Source organism: Ipomoea triloba, chromosome 14 (assembly GCF_003576645.1).
Source record: "Ipomoea triloba cultivar NCNSP0323 chromosome 14, ASM357664v1".
NCBI lineage: Eukaryota > Viridiplantae > Streptophyta > Magnoliopsida > Solanales > Convolvulaceae > Ipomoea > Ipomoea triloba.
In genome coordinates this window covers 4536217-4557542 of record NC_044929.1, presented here as the reverse complement: position 1 = coordinate 4557542, position 21326 = coordinate 4536217, and the positions used below count along the sequence as shown (strand labels likewise).

Sequence of the window (21326 nt, the reverse complement as noted above, 5' to 3'; positions counted from 1 at the left end):
ATGACTGAATTTTTTATTTAATTTGGTTTAGTGATTTACTTTTTACTACTTAAAGTTTAACATTTACGGTTTAGATTTAAAATTTAGTTTTTTCGTTGATTTTATAAAATTTGTCAAGTTTGAATATTTAGTTGTTAAAGATTGCATATTTAAGTGTTCAAGTTTGCATAGTAAAGTTGATGATAATTACGAAAATACCACCACATTTTTTTAAAATAGGATCATATCCTTCAAATTTTTACAGATGTAAGACTGTGATTGGTTCTTATTTCTCTCATATAGTACTTGATGATGACATGGGACACCGGGCCCATTTTATTGGGAAAGTATTGACCCAATTGCCCAAGCGGGGCGTCCATCTTTATGGGTGAGGTGTTGGTCCAATAAGAATAATGATAATTTATTGAGCTAAAAGGAAAGAATAAAGCATGGAGCAAAATAATATAATGTGGCCCAATAATGCAAGGCGGGAAATGCAAGTGGATTAGATTATAGTGTAGCCTCAATCTCTTGGCAACTACACACCTCCAAGTCCTATTGCATAATGTGGCCATCACCATACAATAGTCTATACAAAAGTTCACTCCCAACAAGAATCAAGTCAATACATCAAGTCATCTCCTAATTGCAATCAAAACGTTCTAACATCATATCAAGTAAACCTAATCCTAATTCCCTAAGAATTAGCTACACATTGTCACAATTGTATAGCTAAGATGAAAAATCAATGGAAGCATTATAAAGAAAAGTAAATTATAATTTAAATGAACACTTAGCTTTGAAATCACAATCTTCAATCTCCAAGCAAATCTTCACAATTGTGAGTTGAAATCCCCCTAGAATTCTTATATCAAGTTGTCAAGTTGTTCTAAAAATCATCTAAAATCTAAAATACAAGTATTAACAAAGTGTGAAAATTTAGATTCCCCACAAATGAGATCAAAAGCCTCTATTTATAGCCAAAATTTAACTTTGCGTCACGAGCATGGTTACCGCGTGGTAAAATGGCGTGATGATTAGTAGTAACTGTTCTTTGAAGTTTTCACCACGAGCCTCGTTACCGCGTGGTGAATGGCATGAAGAGCATAAAAAGTCCTCTGGAGTTGTTGTCACGAGATTCATCACGGCATAAACACTTCTTTGAAGTTGGTATCACGCCTAGGATCACACGGTAAATTGTGGTATGATTCTGACCTTGAAAATGTCTGAATTAGACTTCGTGGTCTCTAGAAAATTTGTAGCCCTTTGATTTTTCGTTCCAATGCCACTTGAATAACCTAATTTGGACACTCCTAACCTAAGATATGATCAAAATACCAAACTGTCTCGAAGTGCCTTTGAAATGACATTGTTTTCCTATATTGCAACAATACAACCACAATTAGTCCTTATTCTTAGCTTTAATTAAAATAAGCTATTATAAGAATATAATAAGCTCAAAGGATTCCAATTATAGCACAAGATGCCTTCCAAATACTACACAAAACATAGCATCTTCGGCACTTACCAATGGCAACAATTAGTGAATGTATTCCTTCAATCATTACAGCTCAGTCAGCTCGATCAGTTTGCAAACCCGGCCTCTTTCTTCCCACCCCTCAGTGGCTAGATAAATAATACATCATAGTGTTGAGGAAGAATGTATCATAGTGAACTGTAAAGTAGACATTTTTCTTATAACTTAGAAGTGCGATGTAGATGTTTGAAGCTTCCAACTACTATGAATTGAAGTTTGTACACTCAACAAACTATGGCATTGCACATACAGATAGATTCAAGAACACTGAAAAATACAATTAAACATTTACATAAATGGGATCAGAAGAAATAAAAAGCCTTAATATTCCACTGAGAAGGTTTCAATGAATCTTATTGTTTACTGATCAGGTTCAAATCCAATAACATATCTGATCTCCATATATATGCATCAAACATAAATACTATAAGTCAGAAAGAAGTTGAAGTTTCAAATTCAACACCTCAAGTATTCAACAAATAACATTATTTAACTGAACTGTAAATATTTGAACTGCAAAATGCCAAATTTTTTCACCAATATAAACATTGAACCTCAAGCATATCACATGAACTTATGAATGAAATAAAAACAAACGTTTTTAAAGCAAAATGCACAATATATTAAAAGACGAGTCTAACTCACTTTAAAGCACAAATAAATTAAAGTGATGGAATGCTTTCTCACTCTGAGCTACACAGTACAATGTTGCAAGGTAAAATTTTATGATTTACAATGATAGATAGGCATGCATACCCGGTTTTCTCTAGTCTTCTTTTCTCAAGCTTTCCTCCTTCTACTCTTCTGGCACAACTCAATTTCATCCATCAAACTAAACTTCATCAGACTCAGGCTCAAAAATCACCTGTCGTGAATTATTGAAACTAAATTAGGATAATGATAAAACTGATTAGAGTTTAGAGAGAAAGTAATTAAGAAAGTTAAAGGGAGAGAGACCAGAGAGTAGCCATGTTACTCCTCCACAACCACATCCACAATATTATTCAAATAATCAAGTTGTTCTTCCTTGATTTCTTGGGCTGAAACCACCACAGAAGTCGGACAGTTCCTTAAATATATTGATTTCAATCCTGAAATTTCTGCAAACTTACTAGGGATCTCTTTCAATATCCCGCATGAAATAAGGAAGAGGTGCTCAAGTTTTGGGAAATGATCACCAGTGACTTTCCAATCCTTGAGATCAGTTTGAGAAATATGCAAAACAATTAACTGGCAAAATTTGTCATCCTCTAGTAGCTCCCACAGTTTGCCTACACAGGCATGAGAATATAACTTGAGCACCTCCAACTTAGGCAACTTGCAAAGAACATTAATTTCATTCCACTCAAAACAATTAGCTTCCAATCTTAACCTCTTAAGGTTTTTCAAGAGAACAATATGGCTGTTAATCTGGAAAATGTTTGGACTCGTATAAACCCAGTTATTAGCAAAAATATACAGTTTCTCCAGCTTCTGTAAACTGACAAGGTTCTCGATGCAATCACTGCACTTTCTTCTTTCACCGTGAATCCGTATCTTCTTTACGTTTGGAACATGTGTAACCATGAGAGACTATGCAACCTTTGATGAACAAATGTGGGAGGATATACCCTAATAAATGTACAATAAAAATATTGCAGTTGTGGAAACTCCAAATAGTTCCTATGATTTAGAGAAATATATATTGTTTGAAGATTCCAAGCCTTGAACAGTTTTTTAATATTTTGATCATTATCAAGCGCAGAAGGTAAATATCTCAAATGGACAAGATCCACAAAAATAATATATCTGTACTTGTCAGACCTAATTAAGAAGAATACTCTCAATAGCTTGAACTGTTCCAAGTTTAAGCTTATGTATTCTTGGGAAAAACAGAAGATGGACCGACAGCTTCTTGATGAATAAGATAGTGTAGTCACATCAAAATTTGATGATTGTATGCTTACCCAACGGAAGCATCTTTGAGGAAAATCTGAACCATTTTCTCGAACAACATACAGAAGGTTCTCCTTTTGAGCTTCTTTCACACAAAAGGCATGCAATAAATCGTGCACCCCAAACAGTTTAATTCTTCTTCCACAACAACTCCACTTTCTCACAAGAATTAGGTTTCGATCCATAAGTTCTTGTATGTACCTTTCAGCCACTACATCAAAGTTTTCATTCTCGGATGCCTTTGCAAGTCCTTCCGCAGACCATAACCTTGAAAGCTCATTAGCATTGATCTCATAATCTTCTGGAAAAATCCCTAAATATAAAAAGCATGCCTTTAAGTGGTGAGGCAAGTGATTGTAGCTTAGTGAGAGTACTTTTGAACATGTTGCAGCAATAGTTGTTGTAGAAGACTCTAGAGCTTTTGCAATATTCTCCCACTCATTTAGTGTGTTGAGTTTGGAGAACAGTCCGGCAACTACAAATATTGCTAGAGGCAATCCTTTGTATTTTTCAACAATTGGCCTCCCAATTATCTCAAATTTAGCATCACGAGATTTACTTGCCTTTTCACAAAATAAATTCCAACTATCAGTTTGATCCAATAATTGCATATGATGAGAAAAGTCATTGTCGAAACTAGTATAATTTGCCACTTCTGCGAGGCGAGTAGTTAATAATACTCGACTCCCATTTCCATCATCAGGAAAGCAATTGCTAACATCATCCCATGCCTCACCAGTCCACACATCATCAACCACAACCATGTACCTTTGACGCTTTAAACATTGGTAGAGTTTTAAAGCAAGTTCCTCATCACTGGACTGTTCTATGTCGTCTTGTTTGGAAATTGAATTAAGAAGACTTACAAGCATTTGCCTCTTGTTGTGAAGCTGTGACACAACAACCCACGCTCGCACATCAAAGTGGAGAAAAATTGATGGATCTTCGTAGACTCGTCTGGCTAAAGTTGTCTTACCGATTCCTCCCATACCTATAATTGATACAACTTTTTTTTCCTTAGATCCAAGTTCAGTTAGCAGCTTCTTGATTATCTCAAACTCGTCTTTTTTCCCGACCATTTTTTCCTTGGAGTGTGAAGCATGGTGGGAGGAAAGAAGTTGAGACCTTTGTAGAACATCATGGGCTGTCTTTCTTCCTGCTTCTGCCTTGATTTTCACCAACTCTTCCTTGATGGCTTCAATTTCTTTCATTGCACTTTGCAAAACTTGATGAAGTTTCACACAATAAGGCTGAGTCTTCTCCCCTTCTGTGTCCCTCTGTGGTTTTTTCTCTTTAAAAACGAGATCTGCTATTTTGACTTCCTCTTCCTCTGAATCATAAAGGTGTGCTACTAGGATTTCGATTTCATCTTCCACTCTGAAAGCTAAATCCCTGAGCTTGGTTTCCACGCGTTTAAATGCTTCAACACCATCCATATTGATTCTTTCCTCATCGAGCTGACTTATGAGAGATCCAAGCTTTTGGTGGAAAGATTGGATCAAGTCTTTGTTGGGAGAGATGAGATCATCGTGCAGTACAAGTGGACGAGGGTAATATTGCAAGAACTCAAGCTCTATTGTTCTCAGAAGAGAAGCTACTGCTACACAAGCCATCCTTCGATCTCTAGAACTGTAAAAATTCACAGAAGAAGCAATTGGAATTTGGAAGTAATATCAACAGGAACTCAATAATGGTACTACACCCTCTATAATGCAATGCCATTTTTTAAAGTCAAAGATAACACTTGTTGGAAAGATAAAAAGAAAAGGTATAGTTGTCGGGGAATCATTCAAAGAATGACAAAAAAAATGTTTTTTTTTTAATTTTTTTTTTTATTTTTGGAGCAAAAAAAAAAATGTTAGGTAGCTTCGGATTAGGTATGGTGTCAAATACTCAAATTCTAGAGTCATTTAATGAACTGTAATGTTTAATTCCAATCTAATTTTGGTTAATAACAAATTTTTTTTTTGAAAACTTAATAACAAATATTTAATTGTTATAAACAAATGTGCACTATTTAATAAATAAGTTTTTTATTTTTATTGACTAACAAGGAAAACTCACAGCTATTATTCGAGAGTGTGTCCGAGATAAATCCTGCGTTTTAATGTTAGTAGGCAAAGATTCAAAGAACTATAAAAAATTAAATTACTTATATTACATATAGTTGATCGACTCAAATTAAAGGCCAATAAGCTACTCCCAGAGTCCCAGGGAGTCCAACTTGAATTAATAATTGAATGATGAGTGGTTGAAAGATTTTTTAATTTATTTAGAATTTTAATTTTAGTTATTAGAAATTAATATTTTCTCCATAAATTCTATTTTAACTTAATTGTTTTTTCAAATAAAATTAATGCATAAGAAATATATCATTAAAAATTTGTAATTAAGATATTTTAAATGGCACTCATATTAATCCTTTCAATTATTTTAGTTAACCTACAGTACAATTATATTAAGATACTGCTAGAATATTGAATTTGTAAATTATGACCGTAAATCCTGAACTGTAATTATTGCATTATCTTAGGGTGTATTCAATTAAGACTTTTAAATATTTTTAAAGTGACGGATTTTAAATGACTTTGGTATACTTTCTTAAAAATTTTTAAACTTTCATCAACTTTATACGAGTCTATAAAAATCTATAGGACAAATATTTATAGACTTTTAAAAACATTTTCATATTAAAAACTCTATAAAAGTCATTAAAACTCTAAATTGAACACACCCTTACAAACATTACATAACTTTTATTAATACATTATTTATAATTTTCTTACAAAAATATATTTTTATAAATCATAAATAAATTAATTCATTGCAAAAAATAAAAAATAAATATTGATTGTCACAAAAATAGAGTATATATTATATATAAAGAAAATATAATCAATTTTCAATAAATATAACCAATACAAATATTTCTTGAAGTAATGAAATAAATAATGTTGAGTAATATAATTATCAAAATAGATGCTAAGCACCTTGTGCTCATATGACATGTAGTGACTCTTCCATATGAGAGTCGAGGTCATGAGATTGAGCCTCAGTGAACAGATACTACAATGTAATACTTTTGCGGATTAGGTTAATGCAAAATGTGGTTAGGAATAATTAGCTTAGGACTAGAAATAGCTTAATAATTCAATGAATAAAGTAAATAGATTTTATAGCAAGGGTCATGTGATTCTACAACTTATATGGACCGGCGAAGTTCGTCTTCTCCATTGAAGGCGACCAGTCCCCTAGGAAGGCGACTATTTGATTGCCTTCAGTAGGACTCCGGTGACGGTTGTCGAATTTTTTCCTGAACAGTAAATGACCTGCTTATTTACTGATTTTTGAGTTTTTGTCTCAATTTAACATGTTAAAAGACCTAATTGTACTTTTTAAATATTTAGGGACCTAATTGACTTTTCAGATATTGTTTAGGGACTTATTTGACCTTTTTCCCTATTTAGTATTAAAAGATTGCAGTTGTAAAAATGCGAAAGGGCATTACACTTAAGGTTTCGATTTTAGAATTTATGACCGAGTTTTTTTGTTTTATTTGGTTTAGTGGTTCACTTTTTACTACTTAAGGTCTACCATTTACGATTTAGATTTAAAATTTAGCTTTTTAGTTGATTTTATAAAATTTATCAAGTTTGCATATTTAGTTGTTAAAGATTGCATATTTAAGTGTTCAAGTTTGCATAGTGAAGTTGATTATAATTACGAAAATATCATCGCATTTTTTTTTAAATATGATCAGATCCGTCGAATTTTAAAAAATATAAGGCTAAAATTTGTTCTCCTATAGTACTGTTCTCGCAGGATTCTTAACACCTATATATATATATATATATATATAATAGCAGCATGCTTATTATTAATTTCATATTGTTGTACTCTAATTGGAAAACACAAAAACCTTATAAAAATGAGATCTGAATGACTCGGTGCAAATAAACAAATAATTAAATAAGAAGTTGAGTTACCAAGGAATATTATATTTTTTGAGAAATTAGCATTGTGTACAGTATTTTATTTTATAGCAACATGCCTATTATTAATTTCATGTTGTACTCTAACTGGAAAACCAAAAACCTTATAAAAAATGAGATTTGAAGGAATCGGTGCAAATAAACAAATAATTAAGGGTGTCTTTGGATACAGGATTTTCTTTTATTTTTGTATTTAAGTTTTAAAAAGTGTACTGTGCAGCATTTTAATTAATTAATTTCTCCTCTGCCTTTTTTTTTTTTTTTTTTTTTTTTTTCCAGTTTGGTTCCTTATCTATGACTCTATAATAAGCTCTTGTTTGTACTTCTATTTTCTTAAATCAATCCTTCAATTCTAAGGATTACAAAGGAGCACAATCTTGGAATTTTTCTCAAACAATCTATTAGAAAACTTGAATAGCGGAGATTTAAGGAAAGAAAAGTTTTTGATTTTGTTAGTAATAAAGTATAATTAGATTTTGATTATGTAAACGATAAGATCAGATATTAAGAATTTAGAACTTCAATTTTAAAATTGTCTTGTATTAGGTTAGGAAATTTTTTAGAGCAGTTTAAGATTATCAAGCACTACAAAATCCTTCTTTGTAATAAAATTTTTTGTAATAAAGGTGCACCACTAATAAAATGATCAACAATTACAACAACGTAACAATATTTTAACACTTATCACAAGTGGATTGATCTATTTTCCATTCTTGCTTTCCATCAATATCTTCAGCATTATATTGCAACATGTTAATATATAATCATTAATTTGCCTTTTTTCGTATCAATTAGTTCAAGTAGGGAAGAAAAGTACCAAATTTCTCTCTACATGTCAAGAGCTTCATATGACGTACCAATAATGCAACTGAGATTCTTGTCCTTGCAAGAATTCAAACATGTTCAGTCTAGGCCTGTATCCTTCGGCGTTTTTCCGTTTCGGAATCACACTTCAGCATCCACGTGCCACAAGATAGAAACTTACATTAAATTTACTTATAGAATTACAATGCAAATCTCACCTCCCCTAACTAGGAATTACAATTCCATTATACATAGGAAGAAAATTTGGAGTGCGAGTACCAAATTGTCCTCCTAGATTCCCAGATTGTCGCTAACACCTTCAAATCCAAGATTGCCCTTTAAATTCACAAGAAGACAATTTTCATTGATGTTGTATGTAATGACAATAAATAAGAGTCAAGATCAAACACTATCTAATGTTGGTTTGCTTTTGAAGAAACCAGTATTTTTACATTGTCAACTTTATGTAGCTTTGTCTAGAGTTAATAGTCCATATGGTCTTAAAGTACTTGTATGTAATGAAGATGGACATTATGGTTTGAAGACTACAAATGTTGTGTATAAAGGAGGTATTTAATACGGAGTAATTTATAAATGGTTTTGATGAAGCATTTTATTGTTGTTAATATATGATTGTGATTGATTTGATACCTATGTGGAATATTTGGCTTCATTTTAAAATTCGTATTAGATTTAATATTTGTAATGATATGATAAATAACATTTATCGAAATTTAATAAATGACATTTTCTGTCTATAATATATATATTGGAATTAATTATTTTGCATTTATTTATATTTTATGCCTCGCACGAGTGAAATACTAGTTTAACTAAAACTTATGTTGAATGATATTGTTGATTGGAATATGAAAGGCTACGGTTAAGGTTGGTAAAAGAAAACAGTCTCCAGAAATCTGCAGCAGCTCATGGAGTTGATGCTGCTTTTACATTTTAATTGTGGTCCAGTGGCATCAAACCCTTCCCTTTATACGGGAGGTGGTGACTCTTGTGCTTCAATACGTTGAGAAAATACTGACTCTTGTGCTTCAATACGTTGAGAAAGTAGTTATAAACAGATATGCATTGTAATAGAGTTAGTAGTATTCCAAAAAAAAAAAAAAATTTCAAATATCTCATTCTCGCATTCTTTTCCTGAATATATTATATATGCTGTTACTTCATTCTATAACATTTATTCACTTCAATAAAATAATTAATAATACTCCATTTACCTGAACTGCAAAATTAAAGGCCAAACCAATATAAACATTAATCTTTCCTTGTGAAAGGCCAAACCAATATAAACATGAATGAACTTCAAGCATATCACGTGACCTTATGAATGAAATAGAAACAAATGTTTCTAAAACAAAAATCACAACAAATTAAATGACGAGTCTAACTCGCTTTCTCACTCAAAGCTACACTGTACAATGTTGCAAAGTCAAATTTTATGATTCACAATGAAAGATGGACATGCATACCCATTTTTCTCTAGTCTTCTTTTCTCAAGCTTTCCTCCTACTCTTCTGACACAACTCAATTTCATTCATCAGATTCTGGCTCAAAAACCTGTCATTAATCGTTGAAACTAAATTAGGATAATGATGAAATTGAATAGAGTTAGAGAGAAAGTAACTAAGAAAGGTAAAGGGAGAGATCGAGACCAGAGAGAAGCCACGTTTCTTGGCCACAACCACACGCACAATATTATCATAATCATGTTGTTCTTCCTTGATTTCCTGGGCTGAAGTTACCACAGAAGGAAGACAGTCCACTAATTTGATTGATTTCAATATTGAAATATCTGCAAATTCGCGGGGAATCTCTTTCAATTTCTTACAATTATCAAGGGAGAGGTGTTGGAGGGTCGGGGAAATGATCACCAGTGGCTTTCCAATCTTTGAGATGAGTTGAAAAAATTTCCAAATAAATTAACTGGGCAGAATTTGTCATCCTCTGGTAGCTCCCATTCTTTGCCACTTTCCTTAACTTGAGCACTTCTAACCTAGGCAACTTGCAAAGAATATTAATTCCATTCCACTCAAAATGATTACCTTCAAATTTTAACCTCTTAAGGCTTTTCAAGGGAACAATATGGTTGTTAATCTGGATGTTTGGACTCGTATAATCCCATTCATTAGCATTAATATTCAGTCTCTCCAGCTGCTGTAAACTGACAAGGTTCTCGATGCAATCATTGCACTTTCCTTTTCCACCCTCAATCCGTATCTTCTTTACATTTGGAACATGTGTAAAGAATTCTTTTGTGCAATGTTCAGGGTGCAACCAAGAAAGACTCTTCAAGTTTTGATGAACAAATTTGGGAAGATATAAATCTCCCGTAATAAATAAACAGCAAAATTATTGCAATTGTGGAAACTCCAAAAAGTTCGCATCATCTTCACAAATATATACAGTTTGAAGATTCCAAGCCTTGAACAGTTCCATAATGTATTCATCACTAAACACTGGTGATATATATCTTAAATGGACGAGATCCGCAATATTATTTGTATACGTCCTAGAGATAATAAAGAAGAACACTCTCAATAGCTTGAACTGTTCTAAATTTAAGTCTATGCATTTTGAAAAACAAAAGATGGACCGACAACCTCTTGATCAATAACATAGTGTAGACACATCAAAATTTGATGATTGTATGCTTGCCCAACGGAAGCATCTTTGAGGGAAATCTGAACCATTTTCTCGAACTACATACAGAAGGTTCTCCTTTTGAGCTTCTTTCACACAAAAGGCATGCAATAAATCATGCACCCCAAACACTTTAATTTTTCTTCCACAACAACTCCACTTGCTCACAAGAATTAGGTTTCGATCCATAAGTTCTTGTACATACCTTTCAGCCACTACATCAAAGTTTTCATTCTCGGATGCCTTTACAAGTCCTTCCGCAGACCATAATCTTGAAAGCTCATTAGCCTTTATCTTATGATCTTCTGGAAAAACCCCTAAATATAAAAAGCATGCCTTTAAGTGGTGAGGCAAGTGATTGTAGCTCAGTGATAGTATTTTTAAACATGTTGCCGCTATAGTTGTTGTAGAAGAATCTAGAGCTTTTGCAATATTCTCCCACTCATTTAGTGTGTTGAGTTTGGAGAACAGTCCGGCAACCACAATTATTGCTAGAGGCAATCCTTTGCATTTTTCAACAATTGGCCTCCAGATTATCTCAAATTCAGCACCACGAGATTTACCTGCCTTTTCACAGAAAAAATTCCAACTATCAACTTGATCCAATAATTGCATATGATGAGAAAAGTCATTGTCGAAGCTAGTATAATTTGCCACCTCTGCGAGGCGAGTAGTTAACAATACTCGGCTCCAATTTCCATCATCAGGAAAGCAATTGTGAACATCGTCCCATGCCTCACGACTCCACACATCATCAATCACAACCATGTACCTTTGATGCTTTAAAAATTGGTAGAGTTTTAAAGCAAGATCCTCATCAGTGGAGTTTTCTAGGATGTCTTGTTTGGAAATTGAATTAAGAAGACCTACAAGCATTTGCCTCTTATTGTGAAGCTGTGATGCGACAACCCAGGCTCGAACGTCAAAGTGGATAGAAACTGATGGATCTTCATAAACTTGTCTGGCCAAAGTTGTCTTACCGATTCCTCCCATACCTATAATTGATACAACTTTTTTTTCTTTAGATCCAATAAGTTCAGTTAGCAGCTTCTTGATTATCTCAAACTCGTGTTTTTTCCCGACCATTTGTTCCTTGGAGTGTGAAGCATGGTGGGAGGAAAGAAGTTGAGACCTTTGTAGAACATCATGGGCTGTCTTTCTTCCTTCTGCCTTGAATTTCAGCAACTCTTCCTTGATGGCTTCAATTTGTTCCATTGCACTTTGAAAAACTTGACCAAGTTTCACACAAGGCTTAGTCTTCTCCTCATCTGTGTCCCTCTGTTGTTTTTCCACGTACAGATCTTCTACTCCGAGTTCATCTTTCTCTTCCACAAAGAGATCTGCTATTCCAACTAAATATTCATCATCGACCTCTTCATCATAAAGCTGTGCTACTAGGATTTCGATTTCATCTTCCACTCTGATCGCTAAATCCCTCAGCTTCATTTCCAAGTGTTTAACTGCTTCAACACCATCCATATTGATTCTTTTGTCATCGAATTGGGTTATGAGAAATCCAAGGTTTTGGTGGAAAGATTGGATCAAGTGTTTGTTGAAAGAGATGAGATGATTGCGCAGTACAAGTGGACGAGGCTTATATTGCAAGAACTCAAGCTCTATTGTTCTGAGAAGAGAAGCTACAGCTACACAAGCCATCCTTCGATCTCTAGATCTGTTTGTGTGTGAATGCAACTGCAATTTTTTGTTAGTTACTTTGATTGTGTGTAAGCTTCAGAGAAGAAGCAACTGGAACTAATATCAACAGGAATTCAATAATGGTATGACACCTCTATAATGCAATGCTATTTTTAATTTTATAGTGAAAGATAACACCATAGCTTGTTGTTGGGAAGATAAAAAGATAAAGGTATAGTTGTCGGGGAACAAAAAAAAAATGTTTTGATAGCTTCGGATTAGGTATGGTGTCAAATACTCAAATACCATATATAGTTGTTTACTCAGTAGTTACTTAACAAATATTTGATTGTTATTAAGGAAAACTAGTATTTTTACCCATGGTAGGCATGGAATGAATTTGTTATATAGGCATGTAGGCTATTAAAAAAATAATTGGATTAAATGCTGAAGAACTAACAGTTGTTTGCAATACGGATTATTTTTCTTTAAAAAAAACATAAAATGATAAGTATTTAGACGATTCTCATAGAATAGTTGGTACTTTAAATACACAACTATGAATGCATCTCCTATTTTTAATATTAAATCTTATATATTAATTGCATATATATTATTTGGTTTGCTAACCACGGTAATATTTTTGAGAAATAATAAAATCAAATAAGTACATAATAATTAACACATTAATTGGAGTAAATCGATAATTTAAAACAACAAGTAAATCAAAATGTGTATATAATAAAATATAAAGGTTATTACAAATAATTTAAATTTAAGTTGTATTACCATCCTAGATATATTAATAGATGTTCTTAGAGAGCAAATCATAAATCCACTGTACAATGCTTCACTACCGGCAACTGCAATTATTTATACCCGAGAAAGGAAAATCACAAATTGCATTTTATTTAAATAAAATAGTTATGTACGCTATTGAGATAACAATTTTTCTTACAATTAAACTGAGATTAGCTGGACTAAATGTTGGTGCACTAGTTCTAACAGCGGGTGAGCATTATCGAACAGCCTATTTGGTTGGAGCAACGATTCTTCTGTATTATTCTAATTACACAATGACTCATTTTCTTAAAAAATAAAATGTCCAAGTTAAATCAATTGTCAATGAATGACTCGTAATATAAATAAATAACGAAGAATCCATTCAGTAATAAACATTTCATTTTATATGTTAATTAGGTATTTATTACTTAATCATTTTTATTCTACAACTTTTAATTACATATTGTATTCAAGATGAACATAACTCAAGACAACACTTTCTATAATTTTCTAGGAAAAAAATAAAACCTTGCTGCCAAAAGTTTATATATATATATAATTAATCAATTAATTAATTATTTTTTTAAAAATAAAATTCAATAAAATAGAGTTTGTTTGAAACTTGAAGAAGAATTTCAATCTCAATTAGATGTAAATGACAGATGGCGAAAGAGGTGAGAAGATAGAGAGAAAAATAATGTATATTATTTTAAGTTAAACAAGGTAAAATAGTCAATAAAATATATAATATATTCCTGAAGACTCAGGAATAGCCTAATACAAAGGGGGCATGTAATAGAGCTATTCCCCTTGTTTTTTAATATTTAAAAATAAATAATATTTTTAATAAATAAAAAATATTTTTTTGAAAAATAAAATAAAATAATAAAAAAGTGTCAAATTGATCTCCTAAGTCGGGCGGATAGTGCAATTAGACCCCTAACTGAATTTGACCTGATAAACAAGTAATTTTGGACTCAATTGCAGTTTTTTGCATGTTTAGGGGGCTTGAATGGAGCTTTTTTCAGTTAGAGGGTCTAATTGAATTATTCACCCGACTTAGGGGGCCAATTTGACATTTTTTCCAACATTATATAGCTTGTAATCGGGTATCCCCCTCCTTTTTGAACAAAAAATAAAAAAATAAAAAAAGTAACAATTGCAACAACACTATTTTAACACTTAGGTCACGCTTGTGTGAAACTGTCTCACAGATCCTTATTCGTGAGACGAGACGAGTCGAAGCAACATGCAAATGTCCTACTAATTATATGCTCAAATATAATACTAATCATGAATACAATTTTTGTTAAGAGAAAAAGTATTACATTTTCCATAATAACTAATGTTAACCAGTGCCTTTACTTATAAGGAAAAATATAATACTTTTGAGGAAAAATTTAATACTTTTAAATCGAAATGTTAAAGTATTGTATTTTCCGTTAAAAGTATTACATTTACCCTTATAAGTAAAATTTTTTTTATTTCGATTAATATTACATTTGAACATATAAGTATGACATTTGTGCGTATAAGTATTACCTTTTCAATCTTGATCAAACCCGACCGGTCTCACGGTGAGATGGTCTCACACAAGTTTTTGCCTAACACAGGCTTATCACAGTACAAGTGAATCGATCTATTTTCCATTTCTTCTTCCCATCAATATCTTGAGTAGTACTCCGTATATTGCAACCTGTTAATATATAATTTGAATTTGCCTTTTTCTCCTATCAATTAGTTAAAGTAGGGAACAAAAGTGTCAAATTTCTCCCTACACGTCAAGAGCTTCATAGTACCTATAATGCAACTGAGATTTTGTCCTTGACTTAGACTATAGAACAGAGAGGGAGAAAAAGATAGACACCAGTTACCGGGCAGGGTATATACAACCAATTTGTGGCAAGTCACTGTTGGCAAACCATTTCATCCCTTAGCTTGCACCAAGCAGCAATTGCTCCAGAAGAATCTCAGGAGGGAATTGCATAATAACTCAGATCAACAATTCCGAGCCCTCGTGATTTTAAGCTTGGAAGCCGCCTATTAAGGCTTTTACATTATAATTTCAAATATCTCATTCTATAACATTTATTCACTTCAATCAAAATAATAATAATGACATTTACCTGAACTGCAAAATTAAAGGCCAAACCAATATAAACATTGAATGAACTTCAAGCATATCACTGACCTTATGAATGGAAATCGAAACAAACGTTTTTAAAATAAAAAGCACAACAAATTAAACTACAAGTCTAACTCGCTTTAAAGTAGCACAAAATGAATTAATTAGAGTGATACAAAGCTTTCTCACCCAGAGCTATACAGTACAATGTTGCAAGGTAAAATTTTATGATTCACAATAATAGATAGACATGCATACCCATTTTTCTCTACTCTTCTTTTCTCAAGCTTTCCTCCTTCTACTCTTCTGGCACAGCTCAATTTCATCCATCAAACTAAGCTTCATCAGACTCAAACTCATAAACCTATCATGAATATAATCATTGAAACTAAATTAGGATAATGATGAAACTGAGTGGAGTTTAGAGAGAAAGTAATTAAGAAAGATAAAGGGAAAGAGACCGGAGAGTAGTCACGTTGCTCCGCCACAACCACATCCACAATATTATTCAAATAATCAAGTTGTTCTTCCTTGATTTCCTGGGCTGAAGCAACCACAGAAGGACGACAACCCGCTAATTGGATTGATTTCAATTCTTCAATTTCTGCAAACCCTCTAGGGATCTCTTTCAATTTCTTGCATGAAGAAAGGGAGAGGTGCTTAAGTTTTGGGAAATGATCACCAGTGGCTTTCCAATCCTTGAGATCAGTTCTACCAATTTCCAAAACAATTAACTGGCAGAATTTGTCATCATCCTCTGGTAGCTCCCACTCTTTGCCTACACATGCATTGCTTAATAACTTGAGCACCTCCAACCTAGGCAACTTGCAGAGAACATTAATTCCATTCCACTCCATACAATTGGCGTCAAATTTTAAACTCTTAAGGCTTTGCAAGAAAACAATATGGCAGTTAATCTGGATCATGGTTGGACACGTATAACTGACACTACCAATATAAATATACAGTTTCTCCAGCTGCTGTACACTGACAAGGTTCACGATGCAATCATTGCAATCCCTTCTTTTACCGTTAATCCCTATCTTCTTTATGTTTGGAAAATGTGTAAAGAATTCTTTTGTGCAATGCTCAGGCTCCAACCAAGAAAGACTCTGCAAGTTTTGATGAACAAATTTGGGAGGATTTCCTGTCATAAATGAACAACGAAAATATTGCATTTGTGGAAACTCCAAATAGTTCCTATCATCTTTACAAATATATAGTGTTTGAAGATTCCAAGCCTTGAACAGTTTCATAATATTTTGACCATCAAGCGCTGAAGGTAAATATCTCAAATGGACGAGATCCACAACATTGTCATACATCCGAAAGCTAATACAGAAGAACACTCTCAATAGCTTGAACTGTTTCAAATTTAAGCTTCGGCAATATGAAAAACAGAAGATGGACCGACAGTTTCTTGATGAATAACATAGTGCAGACACATCAAAAGTTGATGACTGTATGCTTACCCAACGGAAGCCTCTTTGAGGAAAATCGGAACCATTTTTTTGAACAACATGTAAAAGGTTCTCCTTTTGAGCTTCTTTCACACAAAAGGCATGCAATAAATCATGCACCCCAAATACTTTAATTTTTCTTCCACAACAACTCCACTTGCTCACAATAATTAGGTTTCGATCCATAAGTTCTTGTATGTACTTTTCAGCCACTACATCACAGTTTTCATTCTCGGATGCCTTTACAAGTCCTTCCGCAGACCATAATCTTGAAAGCTCATTAGCCTTTATCTTATGATCTTCTGGAAAAACCCCTAAATATAAAAAGCATGCCTTTAAGTGGTGAGGCAAGTGATTGTAGCTCAGTGAAATTATTTTTGAGCATGTTGTTGCAATTGTTGTTGTTGTAGAAGAATCTAGAGCATTTACAATATTCTCCCACTCATATAGCGTGCTGAATTTGGAAAACAATCCTGCAATCACAATTATTGCTAGAGGCAATCCTTTACATTTTTCAACAATTGGTCTCCCGATTATCTCAAATTCAACGCCACGAGATTTACATGCCTTTTCACAAAATAAATTCCAACTATCACTTTGATTCAATAATTGCATATGATGAGAAAAGTCATTGTCAGAGCTCGTATAATGTGCCACCTCTACAAGGCGAGTAGTTAACAATACTCGACTCCCATTTCCATCATCAGGACAACAATTGCAAACATCATCCCATGCCTCACCACTCCACACATCATCAACCACAATTATGTATCTTTGACGCTTTAAACATTGGTAGAGTTTTAAAGTAAGATCCTCATCAGTGGACTTTTCTAGGCCGTCTTGTTTGGAAATTGAATTAAGAAGACTTACAAGCATTTGCCTCTTATTGTGAAGCTGTGATGCGACAACCCAGGCTCGCACGTCAAAGTGGATAGAAACTGATGGATCTTCATAAACTTGTTTGGCCAAAGTTGTCTTACCGATTCCTCCCATACCTATAATTGATACAACTTTTTTTTCCTTAGATCCAAGTTCAGTTAGCAGCTTCTTGATTATCTCAAACTCGTGTTTTTTCCCGACCATTTGTTCCTTGGAGTGTGAAGCATGGTGGGAGGAAAGAAGTTGAGACCTTTGAAGAACATCATGGGCTGTCTTTCTTCCTTCTGCCTTGATTTTCACCAACTCTTCCTTGATGGCTTTAATTTGTTCCATTGCAGTTTGAAAAACTTGACCAAGTTTGACACAAGGCTGAGTCGTCGTCTTCTCCGCATCTGTGTCCCTCTGTGGTTTTTCCACGTACAGATCTTCTACTCGGAGTAGTTCATCTTCCTCTTCTACAAAGAGATCTGCTATTCCGACTAAATATTCATCATCAATATCCTCCTCCTCATCATCATCATAAAGATGTGCTACAAGGATTTCGATTTCATCTTCCACTCTGAACGCTAAATCCCTGAGCTTCGTTTCCAAGTGTTTAACTGCTTCAACACCATCGATTCTTTCCTCATCGAGCTGACTTATGAGAAATCCAAGCTTTTGGTGGAAAGATTGGATCAAGTGTTTGTTGGGGGAGATGAGATGATTGTCTAGAACAAGTGGACGAGGCTTATATTGCAAGAACTCAATCTCTATTGTTCTCAAAAGAGAAGCTACAGCTACACAAGCCATCTATCCTTGGATCTATTGTGTGTGATAATGCAACTGCAAATCTGCAATTTTTTGTTAGTTACTTTGATTGTGTGTAAGCTTTCACAGAAGAAGCAAGTGGAACTAATTTAATTAATATCAACAGGAATTCAATAATGGCAAGACACCCTCTATAATGCAATGCTATTTCTTTAAGTTAAATGTTTCGGTGGCTTTTTGTTGGAAAGATATAAAATAGCACCATGCCTATTATTAATTTCATGTTGTAGTTGTACGTACTCTAATAGGAAAACACAAAATCCTTATAAAAATGACTCGGTGCAAATAAACAAATAATTAAATAAGAAGTTGAGTTATCAAGGAATATTATATTTTTGGAGAAATGGGCATAGTGTACAGGATTTTATTTTATAGCACCATGCCTATTATTAATTTCATGTTGTACTCTAATTGGAAAACCAAAAACCTTATAAAAATGAGATTTGAAGGACTCGGTGCAAATAGACAAATAATAAAATAAGACGTTGAGTTATCAAGGAATCTTATATTTTTGGAGAAATGGGCATAGCATACGGGATTTTATTTTGTTTTTGTATTTAAGTTTGAAAAAGTGGCCAAAGACCTTGTGATCTAGTGGCACTCGGTGTCCCGGTTTACACTCTCACATGAATGATGGCTCTTTGTGGTTCTGTAGACTTGAGAAAGTGTCTATGAACAGACAGAGAAAAGTGTACTGTGCAGGATTTCAATTAATTAATTTCTCATAATCTACCTCCTATTGTTTTTTCTTTTTCCAGTTTGGTTCCTTATCTATGACTCTATGAGCTCTTGTTTGTACTTCTATTTTCTTAAATCAATCCTTCAATTCTAAGGATTACAAGGAGCACAATCTTGAAATTTTTCTCAAACAATCTGTATATAAACCTAGGTCATCTATTAGAAAACTTGAATAGCGGAAATTTTAAGGAATTTTTTCTTTTATTTTGTTAGTAATATAATAAAGTATAATTAGATTTTGACGATACAAACGATAAATTAAGAATCTAGAACTTCAACTTTAAAATTGTATTGTATTAGGTTAAGAAAATTTTTAGAGCATTTCAAGACTATCGAGCACTACAAAATCCTTCTTTATAATAAAATTCTTTGTAATAAAGATGCACCACTAATAACGTGATCAACAATTACAACAACATAATAATATTTTAACACTTATCACAAGTGGATTGATCTATTTTCCATTCCTTCTTTCCATCAATATCTCCAGCAGTATATTGCAACCTGTTAATATATAATCATTAATTTGCCTTTTTCTCCTATCAATTAGTTCAAGTAGGGAACAAAATTAAAGTACTAACAAGTTTCTCTCTACATGTCAAGAGCTTCATATGATGTACCTATACTGCAACTGAGATTCTTGTACTTGCAAGAATTCAAACATGTTCGGTCTAAGCCTGTATCCTCCGGCGTTTTTCGGTTTGGGAATCACATTTCTGCATGCATGTACCACAAGATAGAAATTTACATTAAATTTACTTTATATCCAAAAAAAATTGTAAGACCAGGATCGATGAATTTTACAATGAAATAAGGGCCTGTTTGGTAAATGGTTGTTGGCTGTTTGGGTTAGAATGAATGATTTGTTGATAATATTAGTTTATTGTAAAAAGTTGTTTGATAAATTAGCTGTTAGCTGATAGCTGTTTGGTATAATTTCTTTTCTCAAAAAGCTAATTGAAAAGGCTGTTTTGAGTAACTTTTTGAATTTTAGCATTTTGGAGTTACAAAAAGCTTATTAACCAAACAACTAATAGTGGTCAAATAAACCAAAATTGGCTGATAGGCTGATTATTTACCAAACAGGGCCAAGATCTCTTTGATTTATAAGAATAACTTTGCTATTTAGAGTTTAGACTCATGGCCCTCATACAATTGTTATACCATGGACCAGGGTTCATCTGCAGATAACCGTCTTTGTGTATATAAATAAATTGAAAACACATAACATGTTATAACTACATACACAAATGATAACTATAGGTACAAATGTTAACGGCAGATACGTAATATATTATTAACATATTATGTGTGCAGTTAACATATTTGTACCTATAGTTAACAGTTTATGTGTCTGTTATTTTGGACTAAGATCAATAATGCAATATTGCAAGGTAAACATTGGTCCATATATGGTATAATTGACCCCCCTCATATGTCCAGGCCGATAAGTCAAATCTTAATACTTTTCTCGTCTCAACTAAAAAGTCTAAATTAATAGTTATACCATACAAAAATTTTACTGACCCATCATAGTACTTGGTCTCCAAATCTTTGTATTCGTTGTGGAGAGTCTGACGATTAGGAATTACAATACTCTGGAAATGTAGTGTTATATAAGGAGATAAGAAAATAAAATAAATGGAAATATATTTGTGTGTATGTATAAGAATGAATGAATGGGTGATTTCGAACCTGCTTGCTAACTAAAGCTGCAATTTGACTTTCTATTGGACGACTGTAGAAGTAGTGCTCAGATTCTTGTTCAGAAATTTTGTGCACTGTTCCCTCTACTCTTACCTCTCTGTTTAAACCACTCTACCAGAAAAAGAGTGGCGCATGAGGGTTTTCTGATATATCCTGACCCTTTCTGCTTTCATAATTGGAGTTCCTGCATACAAACTTAATTAACTCCAGTTTACAGAACCAAAAAACTGTGCATTAATGTCAAATCTTGTTTGTGTTTACTTCAATTATCTGGTTTTGGGTTCTTC

General features: G+C 33.1%; 3 protein-coding genes and 1 long non-coding RNA gene across 4 annotated transcripts; all 4 read right to left on the bottom strand.

Annotated features, from left to right (window-relative positions):
• Positions 1–736: 736 nt before the first annotated feature.
• Positions 737–5080, bottom strand: LOC116004369 (putative late blight resistance protein homolog R1B-17). Its single transcript, XM_031244393.1, has 4 exons — positions 2474–5080; positions 2273–2381; positions 1508–1654; positions 737–1356 (listed from the first exon to the last, which is right to left on the bottom strand). Exon 1 carries the CDS (start codon positions 5062–5064, stop codon positions 3058–3060), a length of 2007 nt encoding a protein of 668 aa, XP_031100253.1. The 5' UTR covers positions 5065–5080; the 3' UTR covers positions 737–1356; positions 1508–1654; positions 2273–2381; positions 2474–3057.
• Positions 5081–10098: 5018 nt separating this feature from the next.
• On the bottom strand, positions 10099–12561 carry LOC116004794 (putative late blight resistance protein homolog R1B-17). Its single transcript, XM_031244964.1, has 3 exons — positions 11111–12561; positions 10669–10774; positions 10099–10551 (listed from the first exon to the last, which is right to left on the bottom strand). The coding sequence occupies exons 1-3, from the start codon at positions 12559–12561 to the stop codon at positions 10099–10101; spliced, it is 2010 nt and encodes a 669-aa protein (XP_031100824.1).
• Positions 12562–15478: 2917 nt separating this feature from the next.
• Positions 15479–18630, bottom strand: LOC116005156 (putative late blight resistance protein homolog R1B-16). The gene is made up of 2 exons (XM_031245412.1): positions 15910–18630; positions 15479–15812 (listed from the first exon to the last, which is right to left on the bottom strand). The coding sequence occupies exons 1-2, from the start codon at positions 18574–18576 to the stop codon at positions 15783–15785; spliced, it is 2697 nt and encodes an 898-aa protein (XP_031101272.1). The 5' UTR covers positions 18577–18630; the 3' UTR covers positions 15479–15782.
• A 1400-nt stretch (positions 18631–20030) lies between these two features.
• LOC116004187 lies at positions 20031–21124 on the bottom strand. Its single transcript, XR_004094761.1, has 3 exons — positions 21028–21124; positions 20860–20930; positions 20031–20048 (listed from the first exon to the last, which is right to left on the bottom strand). It is a non-coding gene; the product is annotated as an uncharacterized LOC116004187 (long non-coding RNA).
• Positions 21125–21326: the final 202 nt, after the last annotated feature.

What these genes read in the sequence shown, in the direction of transcription:
- LOC116004369 (XM_031244393.1), bottom strand. Translation starts at nt 5,064, where the DNA reads ATGGCTTGTGTAGCAGTAGCTTCTCTTCTGAGAACAATAGAGCTTGAG.
- LOC116004794 (XM_031244964.1), bottom strand. Translation starts at nt 12,561, where the DNA reads ATGGCTTGTGTAGCTGTAGCTTCTCTTCTCAGAACAATAGAGCTTGAG. An exon ending in TTTGATGTAGTGGCTGAAAG is followed by an intron (nt 10,775 to 11,110) that starts GTATGTACAAGA and finishes TATTATCTCTAG; the next exon opens with GACGTATACAAATAATATTG. An exon ending in AGGCTTGGAATCTTCAAACT is followed by an intron (nt 10,552 to 10,668) that starts GTATATATTTGT and finishes CAAAACTTGAAG; the next exon opens with AGTCTTTCTTGGTTGCACCC.
- LOC116005156 (XM_031245412.1), bottom strand. Translation starts at nt 18,576, where the DNA reads ATGGCTTGTGTAGCTGTAGCTTCTCTTTTGAGAACAATAGAGATTGAG. An exon ending in AGCAACGTGACTACTCTCCG is followed by an intron (nt 15,813 to 15,909) that starts GTCTCTTTCCCT and finishes TATTCATGATAG; the next exon opens with GTTTATGAGTTTGAGTCTGA.